This window comes from Canis lupus, chromosome 26 (genome assembly GCF_003254725.2).
Source record: "Canis lupus dingo isolate Sandy chromosome 26, ASM325472v2, whole genome shotgun sequence".
In the NCBI taxonomy this organism is placed as follows: domain Eukaryota; kingdom Metazoa; phylum Chordata; class Mammalia; order Carnivora; family Canidae; genus Canis; species Canis lupus.
The window spans coordinates 20,466,374-20,490,983 of NC_064268.1; the positions used below are offsets into that span (position 1 = coordinate 20,466,374).

A 24,610-nucleotide genomic window follows, 5' to 3' on the forward strand; every position below is an offset into this window, starting at 1 on the left:
TGGGGCTGGGTCAGCCCACCTTGGTGGACACTCCTCCCCAAGGAGGCTCTGGGAGGGCAAGCTTGCTCAGGGGAGTGGCTCCTGGGCTCAGAAGCAGTGAGCGGGAGGCAGCAGTGGGGAGAGAGAATCGGAGAGTGCAGGCGTACCTGGAAATCATGAGCTTCCTAAGTGGGAGGAGGTGCTGTTCTGGTTCACCTGGAGGAAGACAACACAGAGAGGAAGGGGTCACGGCTAGGCTGGGGTGCCAGGATCTCACTGCCCTGAGGCTGAGCCTCAGCATCCTGGGAGCAGGCACATACTCGCTCCTGGGGTATTTACTGCACACCTGCTACACGCCAGGTGCTGAGGATGCTGTGAACACGCACCTGCCTGGTCCTATTCTGCGGCATCTATGCCAGCGAGGAAAACCTTTACAAACACATATGCGAGATAACATCCCGTCCCACCTCCGGGCAATACAGTGGGCTGTCAGGAGGGACTCTGGAGCTACTTTGGAGAAGGTGGTCAGGAAAGGAGGCCACTGTAAGGGGATGACATTTAAGCTGTAGTGTAATAAAAAACAAACATAGGCGCTTTGTCCTGGGTTCCTGCACACGGCTCCTAAAACTCTAGAATCTCAGGAGCACTAATAAGCATCTCTAGTATGCTAATGAGATGACAGCTGTCTGGCTTCAGGATGGGCGCTGGTGGCTAGAAAGACCAAGGCATGACTGGAGAGGGGAGAGGAGCTGGAGAGTAAGTGAATAACCGATAATGTCATTCAGTCGTATCTACTTCATGACTGCTTCACGGAAACCCCCAAAAGATGGCTTCAAGAAGCTTCTAGATTGGTGGGCACATGGAAGTGTAGGAGGGTGGCATGCCCGAAGAGGGCCTGAAAGCTCCACACCCCTTACTCCATACCTTGCCCCGTGTACCTCTTCCATGGCTACTCCTGGGTCATATCCTTTATAATAAACCACTCATCTAGGGGCACCTGGGTGGCTCAGTAGCTGAGCGTCTGCCTTTGGCTCAGGACATGATCCTGGAGTCCTGGGATGGAGTTCCACATTGGGCTTCCTACAGGGAGCCTGCTTCTCCCTCTGCCAATGTCTCTGCCTCTCTGTGTGTGTCTCTCATGAATAAATAAATAAAATCTTTAACAACAACAAAAAAACACCACCACTCAGACAGGAATATCCTGAGTCCTGTGAGTTGATCTAGAACATCATGAGGAAGGGGGTCATGGGAACCCCCAAATGTTAGTTAGCTGGGCAGAAATGTGGGTAGCCTGGGAACCCCGCTGGTACTGGCATCTGACGTGGGGGGTGGGGGGCAGGGAGTTGTCCTAGGACCTGGGCCCTTAACCTGCAGGGTCTGACACTAATTCTGGCGTCACTGTGCGAGCTGAAACACAGTTGGTGTCTGGAGATTCAGAAACTGGTTGTTGGTGTTGGAAAGCACCCCATAAGCCAAGCTCTAAAAGATGTAAATAAGGCAAGGCACACAAAGGTCTGGCTGGAAAAGCATTCCTGGTAGAGGGAATAGCAAAGACCTGGAACAAGGCAGATGGGGTAGGTAGGAGGTTTGATGCCTAGCAAACGAGTATTCTTTTTTTTTTTTTGCATTTGCTGCAATTCAAATGTGTGAGCTGCTGTGTTCTGCTCGCTTAATATTTTTCCATCTTTTACGTTTCAGGATGATCACTCTAGATGGCTACAGAGCGCCCTGTGGAATGCACTTGCCATCATGCACGTAACTGTGGCCACAGAACCACTTTCCAATTTTTGCAATACTCTGGATGAAGTCATGCGCCCCGTGGAGGACAGGGAGGGAGATGAGGGCAGAAAGCAGGAATCGGAGGCAGTTTGCAGGGCACCTCTCCTGAGCGTGGCAGTGTTTGCAATGACAGTACATACGCCATTCCTTAGCATTTTTGCCCCTAACAGAACAAGAAATAGTCCCAGGCCAGCCAAACCACTCGAATATGTCCTACACTGCAAGAGAGTATAAACTGGGTCCAACTCTTCGGTAAATAAAGTTAGCCTTCTGGGGTCAAGACTCTTAAAAAGAACTGGACCCTTCCGCCACTGTAACAATGCATTCTAAGGGAATGGTTAGTAGAGCCTCCTGCCCCCACCCCACAGAAGAGAGGCAAAAACAGGATGACGTGTACATGCCATCATTCGGGATACTGCAAAAACTGGACACGATCTTAGGGCAACAGTTCATTGGTGGCACATAATGCATTCCAGAGGATACTATGTCACCATCCCAAATGGCAAGAGTGAAACCCAAAAGATGGGAAAACATTAAGAATGTAAAACCAAGCAGCTCATATGATAGAATTGCAAGGAATGCAAAGTGCATATTTAGGCGGGCAAAAAAAAGGATAACTGTTCAAAAATGAAAGGCATTCCGGATAGTAACTATTTCCCCTCACCTCCACTTCTGTTTCTTGCTCCTGTTACATCATCTTTTTGGTTAAAGCAGGCAATAATTAGTGCTGACTAATCCTGAGGACATTTTTTTCACAGCAGCAAGAGGATGGGATGGGTCTCTGACTCCCAGAAAAAGAGCGTGGAGCCCTCGCCAAAGAACTAAGTTGTGTGCAAAAGCCATGGACCCCGGACAATGAGCACTCATCAATCTGATCATTATGCTGGAGACTGGCATAGGGTGATCCACCCTTTCTCTCCCAAATTAAAGAAAACACACATACACAAACTAAGGACACCTCATTTAAAGGGGAGCAGTCATGTCAGTGGAAGGGGGCAGTCCTTGACATGATCCCTGCACCCTGTGGATATACCCAGGATGTGGGGTGGGGGGCACAGCCAGGGAGGTGGGTGTGGGGTGGCAGGGGTGTTTGTAGGTCTACACCCTTGGGGATATCCATACCACATGACCCTTATGGTTCTTATTTTTTGGCTGACTAAAAATTCTGGGCTGGGTCGTGTTTGGGGACTGCCACTTTAAATAAAACTGGATTTAAGGCTAAAGGCAGATAGTAAAGGCAGATAGCTTGACAAAAAGTCCCCCCCCAATCCCTCCAACTGCTCTCAAGCCGAGAGACAATGATTAGGAAGAGGCTTGGGCAGAAGGGCTGCTGTTTGGTCCCTGGTCTGACACCCCCCTCCTCTCAATTTTCAGACCAGGAAATGACCAGCCAGATTAGAGAAGTGAAGTGTCCAAGGGCATCTGCAAGGTAATGGGGCAGCCCAATAAACAGATTTCAGAATTCCCCTTGGGGTTTCTAACCTGAAAATATCCTTTCAGATTGGCTGGTGTTTTATAGTCGCCTTTCAAGACCTAGGAAAGAGGAACGAAGTATCACTCTCATGGAAATGATCAAAAAATAAAATTCATCCTGTCACCTCCACCTTCCCATCCACCCATTTACCACTCACCTATTTATCCACCTACCCATTCACCCATCTATACATTCACCCTCCCTCCCATCCACCCACCTGCCCACCCATCTACCTATCCACCCACTCATCCATCCACCCATCCACCTACCCACCTCTTCATCCATCCACTCCACATCCATCCACCCACCCATTCATCTACTCATCCATCCACCCAACCACCTACCCATCTACCCACCCATCCACTATCCTATCCATCCACCCATCTACCCATCTACCCACCCATCCATCCATCCATACACACATCCACCTATTCATCCATCCATCCTCCCATCCATCCACCGATCCCTCCATCCAACACACTTTTATCAAGCTCATCTTATTTTAGGCATTATCTAAGCTCTGGAGGCACAATATTAATCAGACTATTAAAATTCCTTTTCACCTGGAGCGTCCTTTCTAGAGGGGGAGCCAGAGGATCCACAAGTAATAAACACAAATAAACAAGAATATATCAAACCATGGCAAGTACTATATAGAAAGTGAAACAAAGGGAAGTGATCAGGAGTGACTAAGGGGCTTCTTTTGAGCAGGGGGGTCACAAAGGACCTCTCAGCGACCCTTCAATGCCAAGGAAAACCAGCTAAGCTGAGCTCTAAAGGAAAAGCATGCCAGGCAGAGGACACAGCTGGGGCAAAGAAAATCCCAGGCTTTTCCACTATCTCTTCACATAGAAGCCACCATATAGACCAGCACCGTCCAATAGAATATAATGTGAACCAACTATGTAATTTTCAATTGTCTAACAGTCACATTTTTGAAAAAGGATAAAGTACATCAAGTGAAATAATTCCAGTTATATCTTTTATTTAATCTGATATATCTAATATATTCATACTTCAACCTATAATTAATATGAAAATGAGTAATGAGAAACTTGACATACTGTTTTTGATACCAGAACTTCAAAATCCGGTGCATATTTTACACTTAACAATGCCTCTCAAGTTGGACCAGTCAGATTTCACTAGTCACATCCAGTGGCCACGGGAGGTTGGTGGCTAGTAGCTGTAATGGACAGCACAGGTACAGACAAGTTCATTAGCTCTGGGGTCCTTTCAGTGCCTGTGTGTCCTGCACCCCAGGATCTGTTACAGGAACATACAGAGTCTACAGAGAAACACACACACACACACACACACACACACACACACACACACGGCTTTCAATGAGAGAACATATCACTGTGGTAACAGCAAAACTACCATAAAAGCTAAACAAAACTACAATAAAGTCTGGCACCCCCTGGGAAAAAAACAGGGACATCTTCCATTTTAAACAAATGAAGGGATCCCTGGTTTGGCGCCTGCCTTTGGCCCAGGGCGCGATCCTGGAGACCCAGGATCGAGTCCCACGTCGGGCTCCCGGTGCATGGAGCCTGCTCCTCCCTCTGCCTATGTCTCTGCCTCTCTCTCTCTCTCTGTGTAACTATCATAAATAAATAAAAATTTAAAAAATAAATAAATAAACAAATGAAAACCAGAAGTTTAGAGCAGTGATCTCGCTCACCAAAATTTTTTAATTTGTATGCAATATACAAGGTCAGATCTTACTCTGGGAGCTTCTGACCTGCATCCTGGGATAAGCCAGGGGCCTCTGCCTTTTATTTATTTATTTGTATTTATTATTTTTTTTTTACTACTTATTTATTTATTTTTTTTAGAGAGAGAGTGTGTGTGAGAGCCAGTGGGAAGAGCTAAGGGAGAGAGAGACAGAGAGAGACAGACAGAGAGAGAGAGAATCATCAAACAGGCTCCCCGCTGAGCACGGAACCTGACATGGGGCTTAATCTCACCACTCTGAGATCATGATCTGAGCTGAAATCAGGAGTCGGACATTGAACTGACTGAGCCATGCAGGTGCCTTGGGCCTCAGCCTTTTAAAGAGACTTCAGAGTAATTGCCGCTGGGCCCTTGGCTAAGAACACAGGGTAAAGAGAGCCCGTTGTCACTGCGGTCCTCACCCTGGCCCAGCCACTGTCTGTGAGAAGTTCCTGGAGGCCGGAGTCAAGATCACTCCCAGCTGCTGTTTCTTCTTCTTAATCCAGTTAATTGATTTTTTATTATATGAAGATATATTTAATATATATAAAAATGTTATATGAAAGAGTATATGTAGAGAAAAGTATATGAAACACATAAGTACAGCCTAAAGAATACTCTATTAAAAAAGAAACATAATAGGGGCACCTGGGTGGCTCAGCGGTTGAGCATCTGCCTTTGGCTCAGGGAGTGATCTCGGGATCCTGGGATTGAGTTCTGCATTGGGCTCCCTGCATGGAGCCTGCTTCTCCCTCTGCCTGTGTCTCACCCTCTCTTTCTGTGTCTCTCATGAATAAATAAATAAAATCTTTAAAAAAAATAAGCATAATAAATAATAAAGACTTAAAACAACTGAATAATGAAAAAATAGACCACATCGAGGTTGCGAACATTCACACTGTCAACTCTATGCATCTACAGTGGATCTGAGGATTTCCACAAATAGTGTTTGCAAAATCCACAGATGTCAAGGGGCAGGAGGAGCTCCGAGACCCTCTTCAATCACAAGGGCAGAGCCCTCAGAGCTCAGGGTTAAGGAAGCCTGCCCGTGTGTGAGATGCTTATTAAAGCCTTGTGAGCACCAAATTGGGTCTTTCTCCTTGAGTCATTGAAGAATTAAAGGGGAAGTGACAGAAGTTATGACTTCCTTCCTTGGCTCTTCAACACAAACACTGTTTACTTTCTGGAGCGCCTGGGAGGCTCAGTTGGGTCAGTGTCTGTCCTCAGCTCGGGTCACAATCTCAAAGTCCTGGGATCAAGGCCCATGTCAGGCCCCGTGTTCATGCTGTCTGTCTATCTCTCTTTCTCTCTCTCTTTCAAGTAAATACAATCTTAAAAGAAAAAAAAAAAGAAGGGTTTACTTTCTAAAATCAGCATGTGTTTGGAAATGCTGAGAGTAGCTGGAAACAAGACTTTGGGTCTTTTTCTTTTTTTTTAAAGATTTTATTTATTTATGCATGAGAGACAAAGAGAGAGAGAGAGAGAGGCAGAGACACAGGCAGAGGGAGAAACAGGCTCCATGCAGGGAGCCCGACGTGGGACTCAATCCCGGGACTCCGAGATCACGCCCTGGGCCGAAGGCAGGCGCTAAACCGCTGAGCCACCCAGGGATCCCAAGACTTTGGGTCTTAATGGTATAAGGGCTGGCGGGGCTCGTCTCAGGCCAGGGCCCCAAGCTCTCACACTTTTGTTCACTTAGTGCCTCTAAGGAAGTCAGAACACCACACCCAAAGGAGACTAGATGCTGTGACAGCAACATGTAAATAAGCCCATGAACCTGCTTACTGTTCCTTTACACAGGAGTAGCTGACTTTTAACGCTTCAAAAACACCAAAAAAAACCCCCAAAAAACCAAAAAAAACCCATCTCATCAAAGTCATTTTCCTCGACTGCTTGAACTAAGGAGAGCTAAGAAGTTATTTAAACTGCCCCAAGCTTACATTGGTCTGAGAAATCAACATTAAAATTTATGGGGGTGGGGCAGCTGGGTGGCTCAGTGGTTGAGCGTCTGCCCTTGGCTCAGGTCGTGATCCCAGGGTCCTGGGATCGAGTCCTGCATAGGGCTCAGCCTGCTTCTCCCTCTGCCTATGTCTCTGCTCCCTTTCTGTGTCTCTCATGAATAAATAAAATCTTAAAAAAAAAAAAAAAAAACAGAGAAATAGGATGCAATCAGTACACAAATGGAGCTGCTGTTAGATGCTCTAGTATGAGAGACAGACTACCAGGTAGATTTGAGCTTCCCTGTGGCCCAAGTGAAAATGAAAATATAGGCGATGCTACAATTCCCCATGTCCTAACACAGGCCAAACAACCCCGCTGCAGGCTGAGCACACATCTCTGCGAATGCACATGCACTCACCCGATGCGTGTTGTTGATGACGATGGGGTCAGGGTTGCCGTAGTTGGGCGGGTTTGCATAGGGGTCATAGCCGAGCCGAGCCAGCATGGGGGCGATCTGGGCCATGTCCCGTACCACGTCCCCAGGAATGTGGCCGGTCCACTTGGAGAGTGCTTCCAGGTTCACAGGCTTGATGACCTGGTCAGTGGATCGCTCGATCCTGGGGAGAAAGAACAGGCTGTGCAGGGCACAGAGAGACCCAGATAGCACCCGGGCAGCTGGACAGGCTGGGGGTACCTGTCCCTGGGGCAGCTGTGACCCCCCCCACCCCGACTGTGAGGCTGTAGGCAAGTCACCTGGCCTCCTCATACGTCTTCCATACAATGGAGGAGGGGGGTCTTAAGAGTGGGTGCCAAAAAACTGGAAGACAGTATTAGGCAGTGCACGGTTAAAATTCTGCTTCCATGACGTCATGACTTTTTTAAAATAACATTTTATTTTTGTGGCTAAGATGGGTATTTTGTTCTTGAGAAAAAATATGAAACACTAATGGTAAGGCTAAAAGCAGCCACCACTCCCGGTCCATCAGCTCCCTATGGGGACCTTGTCTTAGTATCTGGGGGCCCACCCTCTCTCTCAATCTCTTTCTGTGCTTCATACAGGAGAGTGGCTAAGGGCAGACTCAGGAGTCAGAGCTCTTGGCTTCAAACGCCAGCTGGACTGACACCAGCTGTGTGGCCTTGGGAAAGTTCCTTCACCTCTATGAGCCTCCCCTATCATTCCTTATCTACAAATGGGAATAATGATAGAGCCCACCTCACAGGGTTGTTCTGGGGAGTAAATGAGTTCATCCAAGAAGAGTATATAGTTTACTGTGAGGTTTCAGTAAGTGTTAGCTTTCTCTCTCTCTCCTCTCTCTCTCTCATGCACACAAAAAACCTATGCTTTCGTTTGCAGTTTTTAAAACAGAAATCATACGCTGCATGTTTTGGTTTATGACTTTGTTTTGCACCCGATTCCTCATTCTGTTCTCCAGCTGCACAGCGGTCCTCCACGGCTTATCATTCCTATCCCCCTAAAGATGGCCATTTTGGTTGCTTTTGCCCTCGGCTGCAACAATAAAACCACCATTGTGTTGGATATGCTCCTCCACTCTCCTCTTCTCCTCTGTGGCAGGCTCACCCAGCCATCTGAATCCCGAGGACCCTACTGATCACAGGTCAAGGGCCTTGTCCAATGGAGGGCAGGGAACTCCCGGGATCCAGGGCCTATTTCTAGCCACTTCCAGCCCAACTAAGAGATAAACTGGGTAGAAGAACAGAAACAAGAAAGACATAGCAAAAAGAGGACAGGACCAGGAGGGTGGGAATGGGAATGAAGAAGGTGGGATGGTTTGGAGTCTGCAGACCAATTCGGTCCACTGTGTCAAAGATCTCAAATACGCGCATGGCCTTTACCACGCTATCGGATCTCCAGGACACCGCAAGGCAGTAATGACACAGAGGTTCCCCAGGACATGAACGGGAGGAATGCCTGATGGAAGTAAATAAAGGTGGAAATACTAACAGGGTATGTCAAATAGAATGCTGTGCCCTATGAAGGGGAATATTACACAGCTGTCCAAAATGACATCGCGGTGGCAGGCAGGGGGCCGCGGGCGAGTGGTCCCAGACACAAAGTGCACAAAGGCTACAGGGAAACATGTTCATGTTCAGTAGGACTCTGGCTTTCTCAACAGCCCCTGACAAAGGACCAGCAGGTCCGATGCCAAAGTCTAAACAGTGGGATTGTAGCAGGTTTTTCCTTTCACAGGGACATCATCCCCACTTCCTGATTTTTTTTTTTTGTCACGTTAATTCACAAAATCCCAGCTCCAGCACTAGCTGCCTGGGGTACCTGGCACATGGGTACCTCGTTGCCCAGAGGGAGCATAGAGGTACCCCTATGTCTCCTGCTCTGTTAGGGGTTTGAAAGGGCCTGCCAGGGCACAGCCAAGAAGGCAAGGAGGAGGAGGTGTGGTCCCAGAAAGGCCTGCTAGGGCCTGCTCAGGAATGAGGCAGAGAGGCAGCACACCCCGATCCTGACCACATACCCTGGATCTCAGGAGAGGTTCGGCCTCCCCAGAGGAGGAAGGTGGAGAGTAAGAGAGTGAAGGAGGGGAAGAGAGGGGGTTCCAGATGTGGAGAGCTTGAGAGCACATGCTCCGGAGTCCCCAGTGGACCTCAGTTCAAATTCAGGCACCACACGTGGCCAGCTTTGTGGCCTCAGGCAACTTTTCTCTGAGATTCAGTTTCTTCATCTGTAAAATGGGGTAAGAGCAGTTCTTTTGGCCCTGAGACTGCTGTGGGGATTAAAGGACTAATGTGTGTTGGGGGCTTGAGCACTTACCACACCTCAGGGACTCCCTACATGGTAATGAGGGTGAGGATAATGTGTGTGCCAATAAAATCAATGTTAATGCTAACACGATAATAAGAATAGCACCGAACACGTACTAACCTATTTGATGCTCACAGGTAGCTAGAAGCCTGATAGACTATACCCCTGTGTTACAGGTAAGGAAATGGGGCACACAGAGGTTGAGTCACTTGCTCAAGGTCACACAGCCTGGAAGGGCGGAGCTGGGATGGGAACCCAGGTGACCTGGTTTCAGATCAGCATCCTTAAGCTAACCCTTACCCACTACGGCTTACGACAAAGCACCTTCAAAGTCTGCTGATTCTCTCAGAAAATGGAAGAGTCGATGGCTCCACTTTTGTGGATAATGACGCTGAGGCTCAAAGAAGTACAGTGACGTGGTCAGTGCCACAGAACTACGAGGAGGGAGGCACAGTTCAAGGCTCTGCTCTTTACCACTGTCTTCCCTGAACTCCTCCGTGACCACAAAGGAGGCTGAGGCTCAGAGAGGCCACACAGCTCGGAGAGACAGCGGTACTCTCCCACCTACAGCTCGGAGTGGGGCCAGGGGGCCGGGCGCAGGGAGGGGGCTCCACTCACTTAGACAGGGACACGCCCCCGGGCTTGCCGATGAGGTCCTCGTGATGCAGGACGGCGTCACTCCAGGAGATGCCCAGGAAGTCCAGGATGAGCTTGAGGGAGCGCCTGGGGTGCAGCACCAGCTGCTCATAGTACACGGGCAGGCACTTGTCCTTGCCCACCTCCATGCACTGGGCGTACATCACCTCGATGGCCTTGTTCCACTTGGTGAGGCAGTCGCGGTAGCTGCTGAGGTCAAAGCCGGCGATGGTGACCTTGCGCGTGATCATGGAGTGCACGGACGCCCGGCCGTCCCGCACCATCAGCAGGAACTTGGAGTTGGGGAACAGGCGCGACAGGTAGACGGAGGACTTGAGCGTGAAGGGGTCCTTGTTGCACAGCACGCGCGCCGGCTCGCCGTGCTTGGCGATCACCTCCAGGATGAAGGCCTGCATGGCGGCGTCCAGCACCTCGTCCGTCACGCCCGCCTCGTCCAGCCGCAGCTTCTCGCGGCCGGACTTGGACCAGGCCTGGCGCATGGCCAGCACGCGGGGGATGATCCGCGTCTCCTCGCCGCAGCGCACCTCGGGGTGGGCGTCCAGCATGGCGCGCATGAGCGTGGTGCCACTGCGGGGCACACCGCCCACGAAGATGAGCGGCATGGCCTTGCCGTAGCGGTACTCCACGCGGTCGGCGCCCACCACCACCAGGTCCTCCTGCTCCGGCCGCATGGCCCGCCGGGGGCTGCGCGGGCCCCCCAGCGCCGCGCGGCACTCCAGCACCTGCTGGCCCACCTGGACGGCCAGCAGCAGGGCCAGGGTGCAGCCGGCGGCCAGCAGCGCCCTCCGCGCCGACAGGCGCATGCTGGGCCCGGGGGCGCGGGCCTGCCTCAGCGACCGGTCAGCGGGGGCCCGGCGGGGCTCGCATCTGGGGAGAGAGGGGCCGGGGTCAGGCAGGCGGGCAGCTGGGGCCCTCCCCCCGCAGGCTTCCTCTGCCATGGACCATCACAACGTTTCCACGGTCAACAACGCGCACGGCAGCGGCCGAATCCCGCAGCACCTGCCGCCCGGGGGCACGGTTTTTGCGTGTTCCCTTATGGCTGTCCCTCCAGAGCCTGGCACAGACCCTGGCACCTAGCAGGGGCACCGTAAGTATCTGGGGGGCGTGCCTTGGTTGACGGGGCAGGGAGGGCAGTAGCAAGGGGAGCAAAGGGCTGCCCAGCGGGGGAGCAGCTGAGCCGGAGTCTGAGATTCCCGCCCAGGCCAGCCAGCCCTGGCGCCTGCTCTGAAGGACCACACTGTCACACGGGAGACAGCGGGGAGCGTCCCGTCCTGTCCTGGGCTGCTTCCGGAATCACTACCCACTCACTCAGTCTTCATTCGGTAAATGGGCATTAAGTGTAACAAGGTACCGGGCACCGTGCTCAGTGCTGGGGGCAGGAGAGCGGATTAGACAGCAGGGCCTTTGAACTCAAGAAGCGGAGGGCTTAGTGGGGGAAGCGACAGTACACAAGCTCTAGCCACAGCGTAGAAACCGCTTACACTGGGCGAGGCATCAGGTAGGGGAAGGAGGAGGGAGGTCCCGGAGGGCCTCTCAGGGGAGGTGGCATCCAAGCCAGAGTCCCCGATGATGAGAAGGAGCTGGCGGTGTGAAGCTGTGTGGGAGGGGTGTGCCAGGCAGAGGAAACAGAGAATGCCAAGCTCCCCAGATGGGAGAGGGTGTGGGGTGTTTGAGAACCTCAGGAGGCAGTGGAGCAGAAGGGAAGGAAAGGGAAAGACTGGGGGGCCTCAGGGGCCAGGGGAGAGAGCTGGACCTGCTCTCAGGGCAGCTGCTGGGGAGAGAGGGCCCACAGCGGGGAGAATGGAGGCAGGGAGGTCAAGGAGGAGGCTCTGGCTGGTATCCCGGTCCTCGGGAAACTCAGGGACGCCGGGACTGTGAGGGTGACGTGGGAATGGGGACACGGGGTGACCGAGCACAGAAACCGTGAGCCTGAGCCTATGCTCCTCACGCCTCCCAGGGACAATGATCAGACCTCAGTGGCAATTCTTCAAGCAGGGGCTTGTTTCAGAAAGCAGGGCCCTCCCAGCCCAGCGGCCCCCTTCTCCAGCCACCTCGAGTGACAGGCCTGCCCTCCTCCCTGGCTTATCCTCAAGGCCTCTCCATTTTGCAACAAGAAGCCAATACAGGAAGTGCAGACTCAGATGCCAGACGGACACACAAGCCAACCCCTACTGCCCACCGCAGCCCTTCCCTGCCTCCCCGCCACTGCACTTCTGAGCCCCCTTTGCCTTTCCACATCTTTCCAGAATCAGAGTGAGGTCTTGAGGTCTGTGGCATTTGAGCAGTCACGCAGGCCTGGGTTCAAATCCTGGTTCTGCCCCTTCCTTTGTGGCTGTGCGAGCTTGGCCAACACACTTTACCTCTCTGAGCCCCATCTGTAAAACAGGTCTAAGAGTAGCAGCCTCAAAGGGCTGGCATGAGCATTCCACGACTCCCCTGAGAACTCAGGATCCCATCGGGCATGCAGGGAGCATTTGCAAGGATATTATCAGTGGCCTCTACCATGACCATGGGTTATTCATTGATTTCCACATTCAGTGGGTGCCTCCTGCATGCTGGGAGTTGGGCTATGGAGCCCAGAGACAGAGCCTCCACCCCCAAGTCTACTCACACTGTGGACCCACACCTGGGAGGGGGTGACAGGTGAGGGAAGGCTTCCTGCAGGAGGCGGCCTCCTGCTGAGTCTGAATAGTGGGGGGTGGGGGACAGGTGGTTTTCAAACAGCCAGGTGGGGAAAAGAGAGGGGTGTTCCTGGCAAAGGGAACAGCCAGTGAGAAGGCACAGCCAGGGAAGAAGGCAACATGGCTGGGAAGCTGCAGGCGGCACGGTGCGTGGGGCAGGGTTTGCAGGAAGGAAGCAGGAACCGAGTGTTTCTCTACGGGCGTGAGGTTCAGCTGAAAGCACCAAAGGACCAGGTTTGCAGCTGGACCAATCCACCCACACGGGCCCGGGCTGCCCGGGGCCCCTCGGGCTGTAGCAAGTGGCAAATCGACAGGAGAGCCAAGGCAAAGCACAATCTCAGCCCTGTCATCCAAACGGCTGAGAGGCCCCAGCATTTCCTGGCCGTGTGGCTCTGGGACAGTCACTTCCGCCATGTAAACCACAGCTTCCTGGCTGCAAAGAGGGGTGGGGTACACGGACCTCAAACACTGCTCTGAGGGTTCTAGAAGCAGCTGACACAGCAAAGATCAATCTCAGCCTGGGGTCCCTAGTCTCTGTGAGCACTGGAAAATAGCTGGGGACCCTCTCCCCAGAAAACCCCATCTATCCTATGCTGCTGACCATGGTGGGGGCTCACTGGTGCCCTGAATTCAGGCTCTGGGATGGGTAAATCTAAATCCAGGGCATCCAGGGCAGCTCCAAGGGCCAAGGCAGACTGGATGGGACATAAAGCCACCCAGAAATCCCTCCAGGGGCCTGTCAACTTGTTCAAGTGCTCACTGAAATCCTCCTCTCAGACTCTGGACTAGAATTCTGTTTATTATTTCAGTGTTGGTGCTCCTGGGGGACAATCACTACTGTTTGAATTAGAGCAACTACCCTTTCCTCCTGACACTTGGCAGGGAGTGAGAGGATGGAGCTTTGGGGGAAGAGAAGACAATGGTGGGGTGCAGAAACGGAAGAAAAGGGGTAATTTGGGAAAGGAGTTTCAGAAAGCACAGTAATAGTGAGCCCGCCACTGTGTGTGCGCGTGCATGTGTGTGTGCCCTCTAGCTTATGTTTAGGGTTGGAAGTGACTTGGATGCTAAATCTCAGGGGGGAAAGCCCCCAAGAATGGATAGGCAGAATAAGGAAAATGTTATCCACATACCAACTGTGCTTAATACTGACATTTCATTTGGCTGCAACACTTTATTATTATTATTGTTGTTGTTGTTATTATTATTATTTTAAGTAAGCTCCAACTATTATTACTATTACTATTACTATTACTATTACTATTATTATTATTATTAAAGTAGGCTCCAACGCGCTACTGGGACTGCCCTCCAACACAGAGCTTGAACTCACGATCCTGAGATCAAGACCTGAGCTGAGATCAAGTCATACCCTGAACTGACTGAGCCACCCAGGCACCCGTGGCTATAATACATTTTAAAACAAAGCACCCGATTTTTGTGTTTTTACATTCATGAAGCACTTGCTTGGCTTAAACTTTTACCATGCATCATATAATGGGACCATCTCTACCACCCGTGGGGTAGAGAAGCATCACTCCCAGCAGCTCAGAGAGAAGAAGCCACTGGCTCAGGGTCACACAGCCCGAGCGACAGGCCTGGATATGACCAGGCTGAGGCCGAATTGTTCACTGTCTTCAGACAGGACATGCGGCAAAAGGCCCATCTGTTTCTGCCACCAGAAGAAAACAGCTCAAAGCAGACAGGTCAGCCCGGAGCAAAAGACAGCAAAGACAGCAAAGACCTGGGGAACACTTTGAGAAGAAAAAGTAGGGTAACCTAGCAAAGAGAAATAGCTGGGGGCCCACAAAGCCAAAGGCAGCATCCTGGCCATCCACAGCCAGGGACCCCACTCTGAAGGGGCGAGAGTGCCCAGCCTGGGGACTCGAGCCAGGCTTCTATCCCCACTACCCTGCTGGACTCTGTCAAGGGAGCTGTCCCAGTGTCCTGGCAGTAAGGATGGTGGGTGAGAGTCTCAGACTCGGCATCTTACAGCCCTGGGTTCAAATCTTGCCTCCACTGGCAGCCGGGGACTCGGACAAGGGACTTCACCCCCACAAGCCTCTCTTTTCCCCTCAAAAAAGGGGAGGGAGCATAATAATAACTCTTTCTCAGGGAGCTATTATGTGGTTCAGGGAAATTTTGTGGGACGTGCTGAGCAAGCACACCGAAACCCTAGCAGACGGGGCACAGAGGGTCTGGATTCTGGCCACACCTTGAATCCGCTCAGTGAAGCTGGGCACCAGCCTGCTGCGGGATTCGGTCTTCTACCACCAGGATAATCATCTCTCTAAGAGACAGACAGCAGCAGAGGCCTGCCCCTGCACTGCTGGGATCCAGCTTTGCCCAGATGCATTTCTAACAGCCAGGGGGGTCCGGCTGCCCAGTAACAGAGGCCGAGGGAGCACAGCGGCTCTTTCTAGGGCAGCCTGTGGAGGAGCCCAGACTCTGGGGGGCCTTCTGGACGCACTTACCTCCCCTGGGCACTCTCATCTCTGGGTTCCAGCCCTTGTGGCTGCTCGCCAAGACTGTGCGCTGGGTGACCCCTGCAGAGGCAAAGGAGATGCTGCGTGAGAGGTGGGGGCTATGGGAGGGCCGAGCTGCCTCAGAGGAGCAGAGGAGGCTGTCAAGCTCCGCAGGGGCATTTGGCAATGATTTGGGAGGGAAGTATTCTGGGGGACGAGTTGGAGTGCAACAGGAGGGCCTCTGGGCCCAAGATGCAATGGCTGGGGGCTGAGCTCACCTGGCCCTACAGGGAATGAACTGGCTCACTGCTCAGGAAGAGAGGTGTGAGCTGAGAATCTGAGCTAAGGCACTGCCGCCTTAGGGAGCCCCTGGGTCTCTACCAACCGGGGTTCTCCCTTCTCGGCCCAAGGACCTTAGACTTCAAGAAAAGTCTTGAAAGATAAGTAACCACCACCACCACCACCACTATATCACTAATCACTATCTGGAACTGCTGGATACGGTTGAACAGGCTGCGCACTGCCCAACTTCAAAAGCATACCATGTACCTAGGATAAATACGGCACCTGCAGAGTGGGACAATGTCCTGCAGCTGCCACCTAATACTGACCAAATGCCCACTCTGTGAGGGTTTGGTATCATCTAGTCCCCCTATGAGAGTGTAATGATCTCAATTTTAGAGAAGAGAAAAAGACCTCAAGAGGAAGAGCAATCGACCCAGGGAACTATAAGAACCAGGATCCGCATCCAGATCTGTGAGACTCAGATGCCCAGCTCTTTCTTCTTCTTCTTCTTTTTTTTTTTTTTTTTTTAAGATTTTATTATTTTATTTATCTCAGACAGAGAGCATGAGCACGGGGAGGGATAGAGGGAGAAGCTCCTCACTGAGCAGGGAACCTGACACAGGGCTCCATCCCAGGACCCCAGAATCATGACCTGAGCCAAAGGCAGACACTCAGCCGACTGAGCCACCCAGGCGCCCCAGATACCCAGCTCTTAACCTTTGCACTAAAGGAACAGGGCCATGAGTACAATGGGGTCCGGCAGGAAGCCAGGACTAATGTGGAACCAAGGGGGCTCCTGGTGTACATCCCACTGCTGTGTCTTTACTGTTCAGGGTGGAGAAGAGTTCTAGTCTGGTTCTCACCTTCCCCCATGTTACAGATGGGATGACTGAGGCTCATGAGGGAAATCAGGTCACACACTCACGTGCTGAGTCTGGGGCTCTCAGTCCCTTCCCAGAGGTGGGGGTGGTTAAGAACTCATCCCTGCAGTTGGACTCCCTGAGTCCAACAATAAATCATTGTTCCTCTGGGCCTTAGTTTTCCTCTTCTATAAAATGGGTTGTTGTTTGTTTGTTGAAAGCTTACAATGGCCCGTTTACAGCAAGCATTTCAGAAATCTCCAGTTATTTTATTTGTGCTATGTTGGAGATGAAATGGGTGTAGGCCTTCACTGCATTTTTGTTCTCTCTGCCTTCCTCTTCACTCACTCCTCACCTCTATAGTTTGTGCCTATCCTTGAAAAAGTGGGGAAGCAGTCTTCTGAGTTCTCTTACACACAGATGGCGGGGGGAGGGGGGGTGTCCCAGGTGTAACCATAGCAACAAGCAGCACCCCCCCCCCACTGTCCGCCGCCTCCAGGCCTCTGAGTATGAAGGCCTGGCACTCCTAGGGCCTGAACAGCCAATGCCAGAGGTCTGCCTCTTGGAACAAATACACTTAGGGACACTCGAAGCTCTTCCAGAGGTGAGATGGCTGGGGGCCCAGCTGCCCTGGGGTGGCCCTTGAAATGCCATGGTGTTCAGAGAGGCCTGCCAGCGACAGGCCCACGGGGTGGGGGCCGGCACACAGCTTCTCACCGTCTAGAGCTGCACAGCCAGTGCCCAGGGCGGGCACTAACCACTTGTCAAGCATTTACATTTAAAATAAGTAACGTGAAAGAACATTTTAAATTCAGCTCCTTGTGGGCACAGGCCATAGTTCAAGTGTCTGGTCGCCAGATGGCGGCCAGCGGCTACTGTGCTGGACAGCGCAGCATGGACCCTGGGATGGGGGTCAGCGAACTGCACCCCTCTGGCCAAATCCAGCCTTCGGTCCTTGAGCTTTTACCTTTTTTTAAGGGAAAGAGAAGAGTGAGAGGAGGCGCAGAAGAAGGCGCCAGGAGAAAGGTGAGAAGCAGCAACAAAAACCTGCCATCCTACCAAACCTGAAATAGTTACTATTTGGACCTTTCTAGAACAAGCCCTGCTCTAGAACGTTCCCCGTCACTGGCCGGAAGTTCTACTGGACAGCGCTGACTTGGAAGACAAATGAGATGCATGGGTGTGGGGGTCACTGAGCCCACCGCTTCTTCTGTAGGAGGAATGGCAGCACTGATTAATCATCACTGTGTACCAGAGCAGGGCATTCCATGCTCCAACTTATTTCATCCTCACAAGAGCCCCGAGGCAGGGTGGGGTGAGGAGGGCCCTCCTCACCTCTACTTTCTCCAGTTTATGGATCTCAGAGGCCCTTGTGGGAGCAGGGTATGCATAATTAGGCCCCAAAGCAAAACGGCCACACCAGCCAAGCCAAACAGCAAACACAAACCACAAAAAGAAAAAAAGACAAGAAGGAAATATGTTGACTCGAAAGGCCAGCAGGAGTGGTGTTTAGTGTGACATTTTTTCCCCTCAAGACACTTTCAGAGGGTTGTTATCTTGTCTTTCTCTATAATAAAATAACAGAGAGACTAGCATTCTTTCAATTCTCTTCCACGCAGAGTGGCGCGGGGTGGGGGTGGGGGGGGAACAAGACGCTGGGCCTCTGATCCGGCTCCACCAGCTTCTGGCTGTGTGACCTCAGGCAAATCCCTTAGACTCTCTGAACCCCAGTTCCTGCATCTGTAAAATAAGGATGCCAGCAGTACCTGATAGGGCCCTTGTCATGTGGTCAGGGCCAACAAGGAACTCGCCTACTAAGGGTGCTGGGAGGTGTTGGTAAGTTAGAAAATGCTGGACCAGCACCTGTCAAACGGCAATTTCCTTTTCTCATTTCATGCTGGGCAGAACTTCTTAAGGTGGGGCCTTTTATCCCCATTGATGGGCAAGGAGATTGAAACAGGGAGAGTTGAGGTGGTTTGCAGAAGCCACCCATCTAGGCAAAAAGAAAAGTCAGTTTCCAAAGCTGGCTGTGTCCCCAAGATGCCGTCCTGGGCATCATGTCATGTGGTTCATAAAATGGGGGTGGCAAGGGAGGCCAGGAGAGGCTCTGCTCTCTCTGTGCACTGACCCATGGGTTTCCCTGCATGACCACTGGAAGGGAGGGCCAGGGAAGGGGGGGAGGGCTGTTCAGTACTCAAGATCCCTTTAGACCCACATTCATTCACGCATGTTTACACCTACTGTGTGCCAGGCACTGATCAGGACGCTGGGACACATCAAGGGCCGCAGACAGACAGCCCTACCCTCACGGAGCTGGCACCCTGGCGGGAAGCAAGGAAAACAGTGTGTGGGATAATGATGCCTGGGATAAATGCCTGGAAGGAAATGCCCACAGTGGGACGGGGAGACATGCCATAAGGTGTCACAGAAGGAGGTGACATTTAGAGAGACCACACCGATTTGGGTTCAAACTCATGTGAGCTTTTTAACTCAGCATGATTTCTCTAAGCTCAGGGGTTCCCTGGGCTGGGGAGTATGGGCTTGAGCACATGATACCAGCTAAGGAGGCAAGTGGCTGCACTTACAGAGTGGCCTTGGAGGGGTGCCTGGTGCCCCTGTGCCCAGGCTCAGCATCAGCCCTGCAAACTCTCCCCCTGGGAGCCAGCTCCCAAACATTCCATCGTCATGGGTACCACCCACCCCAACCTCTAACCCTCCCACGCAGAGCTGGGGAGACAGGAGACAGGTGCTCGGGAGGGCCGGGCTCTTGAGGAGCAGAGACCTCCTACCCACTCTGGAGGGAACCCAAGGCAAGAGGAAGAGGTAAAAGAGTAATTCTTGAGCATAAAAGCATTCTTGGTGCTTAAAAGGGGAAGAAGAGAAGGTGGGCTGGCACACTGCTTTAAAAGTATTAGCTCTTACTTATTTTTTTAAGATTTTATTTACTTGAGACAGAGAGAGAGCACGCGGGAGCATGAGCAGTGGGAAGGGGCAGAGGGAGAGGAAGCTGCAGATGCTCCGCTGAGCAGGGAGCCCAGTGCGGGGCTCAATCCCAGGACCCTGGGACCATGACCTGAGCTGAAGGTAGATACGTCATGGACTGAGCCACCCAGGTGCCCCGAGCTCTTACTTATTGAGCACTTAGTGTATACCAGGTATAAAGCTAAGGGTTTTACACAGATCACTAAATTCTGTCCTCGTGACCACCCCCCACCCCCCTCTTTCACTATTTACTGGGGCTCAGAAAGGTGGGATCACCTGCCCAAGGCCACACAGCTGAGAAGCACGGGAACCAGGAAGAAGACCCAAATCTTCGTATTTTGCACCAAAAAATGACCAAAGCAGAGTCTTTGAACTCTGGGCCAAGAGGCCCAGTTCAGCCCCCTGTTGGGCACGTCAGGTTTAGGGAGTAATGAGGCCCGTGGTCACATCCCAGGTCCCCCGCTAAGAGGCTGAGCGTCCTGGGTCACTCTGGTGTGGCTCCCTGAGCCTCAGTGTTCCCACCTGACAAATGGGAATAACACCCAGAGTCCTGAGGAGCTATGTAACTTCTACCAAAGCCTGGCACAAAGTCAACATGAAAAAATGTTAGCATTTAATCTTGTGAGCACTGTCCTCACAGCATGTGTATACACAAAGAAACAAGTGGCCTAGAAAAGTGGGATCACCAAATCTCCTGTCTAGGGCCAGAAAGCCAGCAATCTTGGCCAATGTGGGTCACACAGTCTCTGACACGGCAGCTCCATGAAAGCCGCTCTACACAACACACCAAGGAAGCTGCGTGGCTGGGTTTCATTCTATAAAATCAGGTGGTGAGCTAGGTTTGTCCCACAGGCTATGGTTTGCCAACCCCCTGGTCCCTGTGCTGAAAACACAGTATGGGCAGCACATGCCCCCAGCGGGACTTGCACAAGCCCAGGAAATGCAAATGCACTTAGACCCAGTGGGAGCTGGTGTCTGTTTTGGTTCTGGGCTCCATCCCAGAAGGGCCAGTGGGAGGCCTCAGGTGGCCAGCCTTTGGTGGGTGAGAGAAAAATGTTCAACTCAGGAAAACAAATAGCTCATTAAAAAAAAAAGGCAGCAGGAGCACAAGCACACGCACAGAATCATCTAGCATCTGGTCTGTCGCCAAGTAAAGACTTAGAGAGAGAAATTCGCGTGTGCCTGGTCTTTTACGGACATCATGCCTCTGACAACCACCCTGGGGGTAGACGCTATTATTAGCCTCATTGTACGGAGCAGGTAGAGGAGGCTCAGAGAGACAAGGTGCCTGGCTCAAGGTCATACAGATGGTAACTGAGCCTGAACTGGAACCCAGGTCCGTCGGACATCAGAACCCAAGCTCTGAATCACTTCCCCGAAACCCTACCCCACCCAGTACACAGATGGGGAAGCTATCTGTCATGTGGCCACTCAAGGCAGCAACCAACAGGGACGCCTGACCCCTGGCTCCCGGCCTCGCCCCCCCTCGCAGCCCCTGTCCCCTGCCCCCAGCTCCTGGCATGGCCCCTGCTCCAGGCTTCCTGCTTGGGAACACACGAGGCCCCTGCCTGGAAAACAATGCAAACAGGAGAGGGCCAGGGTGACCTTGCGGGGCTGGGGCTTCCTGCACACACACGTACACATGCATGCAGGCCCACAGGGGACCCTGTCTCCATTCCTCTGCCAAGAAGCCGCTAGAGGTGGGGAAATGAGCACTGGAGTACGAGTCCTAGTTCTGCGATTATTAGCAATGCAGTCCCTGTAGGGGCTGGAGGGGTGGCAAGACATAGTTCCTAACTTCTCTATGCCTCGGTTTTCTCATCTGTGAAATGGGGATGCTGCTATGGAGATTAAACAAATGACCCGACAGCATTCGGAGCAGGCTCTATGCCTCTACCACTGTGATTTCTCCCCTTTAACTTGTTTTGCAAAACCCCGAGCAGCAGGCCCCAGGGCACCCCACCCAAACATTCTGATTCCAAAGTTATGTGATTGTGGAGACCCAGGGATCTGCTTTTACCAGATGCTACTGCCACTGCCCCTGCCCCACCACTCGAGGAAATGCTGCTTAGGGCACTGGATCCAGCATTTGAGGCGCCCACACAGTGGTGCAGGGTGACCTCAGGACACAGACCCACATCTAGTGGGTCCTATGACCCTTCTGTTTCACAGACCCCTTCTGAGAAGTGTTTTTGTTTTGTCTTATTGAGAGAAAGAGAGAATGCACAAGCAGCTAGAGGGAGTAGGGGAAGGGCAGAGGGAGAGAGAGAATCTTAAGCAGGCTCCATGCCCAGCACGGATCCCGACGTGGGGCTCGATCTCACAACCCTGGGATCATGACCTGGACCGAAATCAAGAGCTGGACACTTAACCAACTGAGCCCCCCAGGCACCCCAAGGGTTATTTTTAAATAGAATAAAATACAGAGGATCAAAAGGACACCAATTATAGTGAAATCTGGCTAAGGGCAGAATTACCAAAAAATGCTCTGATAAAGTAAACTATGTGCTCGTTTATTAAAACAATAAATAAAAAAAAAAAAACAATAAATAAGATCTAGAGGCAGGCCCTATAACAAATATAATGTGCATGCAGTAATGAGAAGAGGTATCTGTAGCTACTGGCAAGCAATATAAAAATATATGTGGTTTCTATTGGTGACCAAGGCCCTCCTGCCTGGATCTATCACCTACATAGTCACCTGGAAGAAATGTTAAATTACAGTCAACCAAGATGTTAAATTAGAGGCACTAGGTGGATCAGTCGGTGAAACGTCTGCCTTTGGCTCAGGTCATGATCCCAGGGTCCTGGAATCGAGCCCCCACATAGGGCTCCCTGTCTGGCAGGGAGCCTGCCTCTCCCTCTCCCCTCCCCCTGCTTGTACTCTTTCTCTGTCAAATAAATAAAAATCTGGGGATCCCTGGCTGGCTCAGCAGTTTAGTGCCTGCCTTTGGCCCAGGGCCTGATCCCGGAGTCCTGGGATCGAGTCCCACGTGGGGCTCCCGGCATGGAGCCTGCTTCTCCCTCCTCCTGTGTCTGCCTCTCTCTCTCTCTCTCTCTATCATGAATAAATAAATAAATCTTCAAAAAAATTTTTAAAAATCTTAAAAAAAAAAAAAAAGATGCTACATTAGAGTTAAATTCTCATCAGAACTCCCTGGCCCCTTGGAGGCCATCCAAAGACTGTGCCTTCAGGAGCCAGAGGGCGACACTCCTACTGGGGAGGGGCCTGGGTCCATTCCTCCCTGTTTCCTCTTGCCACCTCCACCATCAGACAGTAAGAGCAACAGGGTTCTTTATGAGGAAAAGCCTGAGGGCATGGTCCAGGGTGTGGCCTAGGTGTTTTGATTTTACATAAAAAATAAAAGTAGGAGGCCACAGGACTCTCAGTAAGAAAAGCGACCTCTACCCATGCTGGCCACACACGCCAGCACTTGACCTTGGATATGAACTCAAGTTTGAAGAGAGTGGAGGACAGTGAGACCGGAGTCGTTGTGACCTTGTTCCCCAGAACCAAACATGTGGCCCTGTGGGGAAGCAGAACAAGTTGTGTGGATCAGTCACCAACGATGCAGAGCTCCAGGGGTCAGGCAGCTAGCCTGGGTGTGCACCTGCCTCTGCGCCTCAGCTTCCTAATCTGTAAAATGGGTCCAACAATTCTTATGAGCAAGGTTGCCATGAGGATTCATGGAGGTAGAGGCTTTGCTGTGAGAAAGTGAGGAGCAGAGGACTAGGGGAGGTGGCCGGGTAAGAGCCACTGGGGAATCCTTGGAGCTGCCCCAAGGGAGAGGAGACAGGACAGGGCACAGAGGATAGAAGGTGGCCAAGGAGCCCAAATGCACTGGGCCACAGCAGAAAGTGACATGGACAGACACCCCCACTCCTCAGGTTGAACAAACAACTCCCAGCCTTTCTTAGGGTGGGCCTTGCTGGCATTATCTGTCAAATGGGCGGATGCTGCTAGAAGAGAGCAAGAGGTTTACCTGGTAGGGCTGGGATCAGGCAGGGGGCGGATGAGGGGCAAGTGAGGCACTACCCTTGAGTATAAACCTCAAGCGGGTGCCCCTCCCCAGAACTCAAGATCAGCAAGTTCAACGCAATGTTTTAAGATGAATGCTGAGCATTCACTTTGACACAATGCTGCGCAAACTAGGACACACAAAAAAATGTTTTAATAGCCTGGGCAAATAGTGGTGCTGTGTCAAGCCATACTGCAGCCTGGGGCAGAAGGGAAATGTCAGTAACACTGATCTTGTCTTTATTTAGTTCTGACACACTGTTCAGCATGGAAAGTTTTGCTTTGATTTAGATTTGGGAGGGTAACTGCCTTCTTGAGATTTAATTCATCTATTCTTTTTAAAAGATTTTATTTATTTATTTGAGAGAGAGAAAGAGAGCATGCATGTAAGCATGCACGAGGGCAGGGAGGAGCAGAGGCAGAGGGAGAAGCAGACTCCCCACTGAGCCGGGAGCCTGATGCAGGGCTCGATCCCAGGACCCCAAGATCATGACCTGAGCCGAAACCAGACGCTTAACTGACTGAGCCACCCAGGCATCCCTATAACTCATCTACTTTCAAGTGTACAATACAATGGTTTTTAGTAAATGCCCGGAGTTATGCAACCATCACCACAATCAATCTGAGAATGTTTTCATCACCCTGAAGAGAAACCCCAACCTTTAGCTGTCACCCTGATCCCTTATCTCCCCTTCCCTGGCAACCACTAATCTACTTTCTGACTCTATGGATTGACCTCTTCTGTACATTTCATATACAGTCAACCATTGACGGGGGTTAGGGATGCCGGCCTACCATGCAGTTGAAAATCTGCGGGCAACCTTTGACTCCTTCAAAACTTAACTGAAAGCCTACTGTTGACCACAAGCCTTACTGATAACATCAACAGCACAGGGGCACTTATATGCTGTATTCTTACAAAAAAAAAAAAAAAAAAAAAAAACCTAGATTAAAGAAAATGCCATTAAGAAAATCATAAAGAAGAAAAAATACATTT

The 24,610-nt window shown here is 51.5% G+C and overlaps 1 protein-coding gene across 8 annotated transcripts in view; it reads right to left on the bottom strand.

Moving 5' to 3' along the window:
• Positions 1-24,610, bottom strand: part of TPST2 (tyrosylprotein sulfotransferase 2) — a 52,298-nt gene that overhangs the window by 1,997 nt on the left and 25,691 nt on the right. For 4 of the 8 annotated variants that reach the window (XM_025474395.3, XM_025474394.3, XM_035706219.2 and 1 more), the window contains 5 exons: positions 15,478-15,549; positions 10,287-11,192; positions 7,311-7,527; positions 3,241-3,291; positions 147-195 (listed from right to left, as the gene is read on the bottom strand). In XM_025474395.3, the coding sequence (XP_025330180.1) occupies positions 154-195; positions 3,241-3,291; positions 7,311-7,527; positions 10,287-11,128 (1,152 nt within the window). In that variant the 5' untranslated portion in view covers positions 11,129-11,192; positions 15,478-15,549 and the 3' untranslated portion in view covers positions 147-153. Of the gene's footprint in view, positions 1-146; positions 196-3,240; positions 3,292-4,296; positions 4,419-7,310; positions 7,528-10,286; positions 11,193-15,477; positions 15,550-18,854; positions 18,935-19,198; positions 19,280-24,610 lie in introns of those variants that run through there. The other 4 variants (XR_007406083.1, XM_025474396.3, XM_049101532.1 and 1 more) reach the window with 4 other exon arrangements.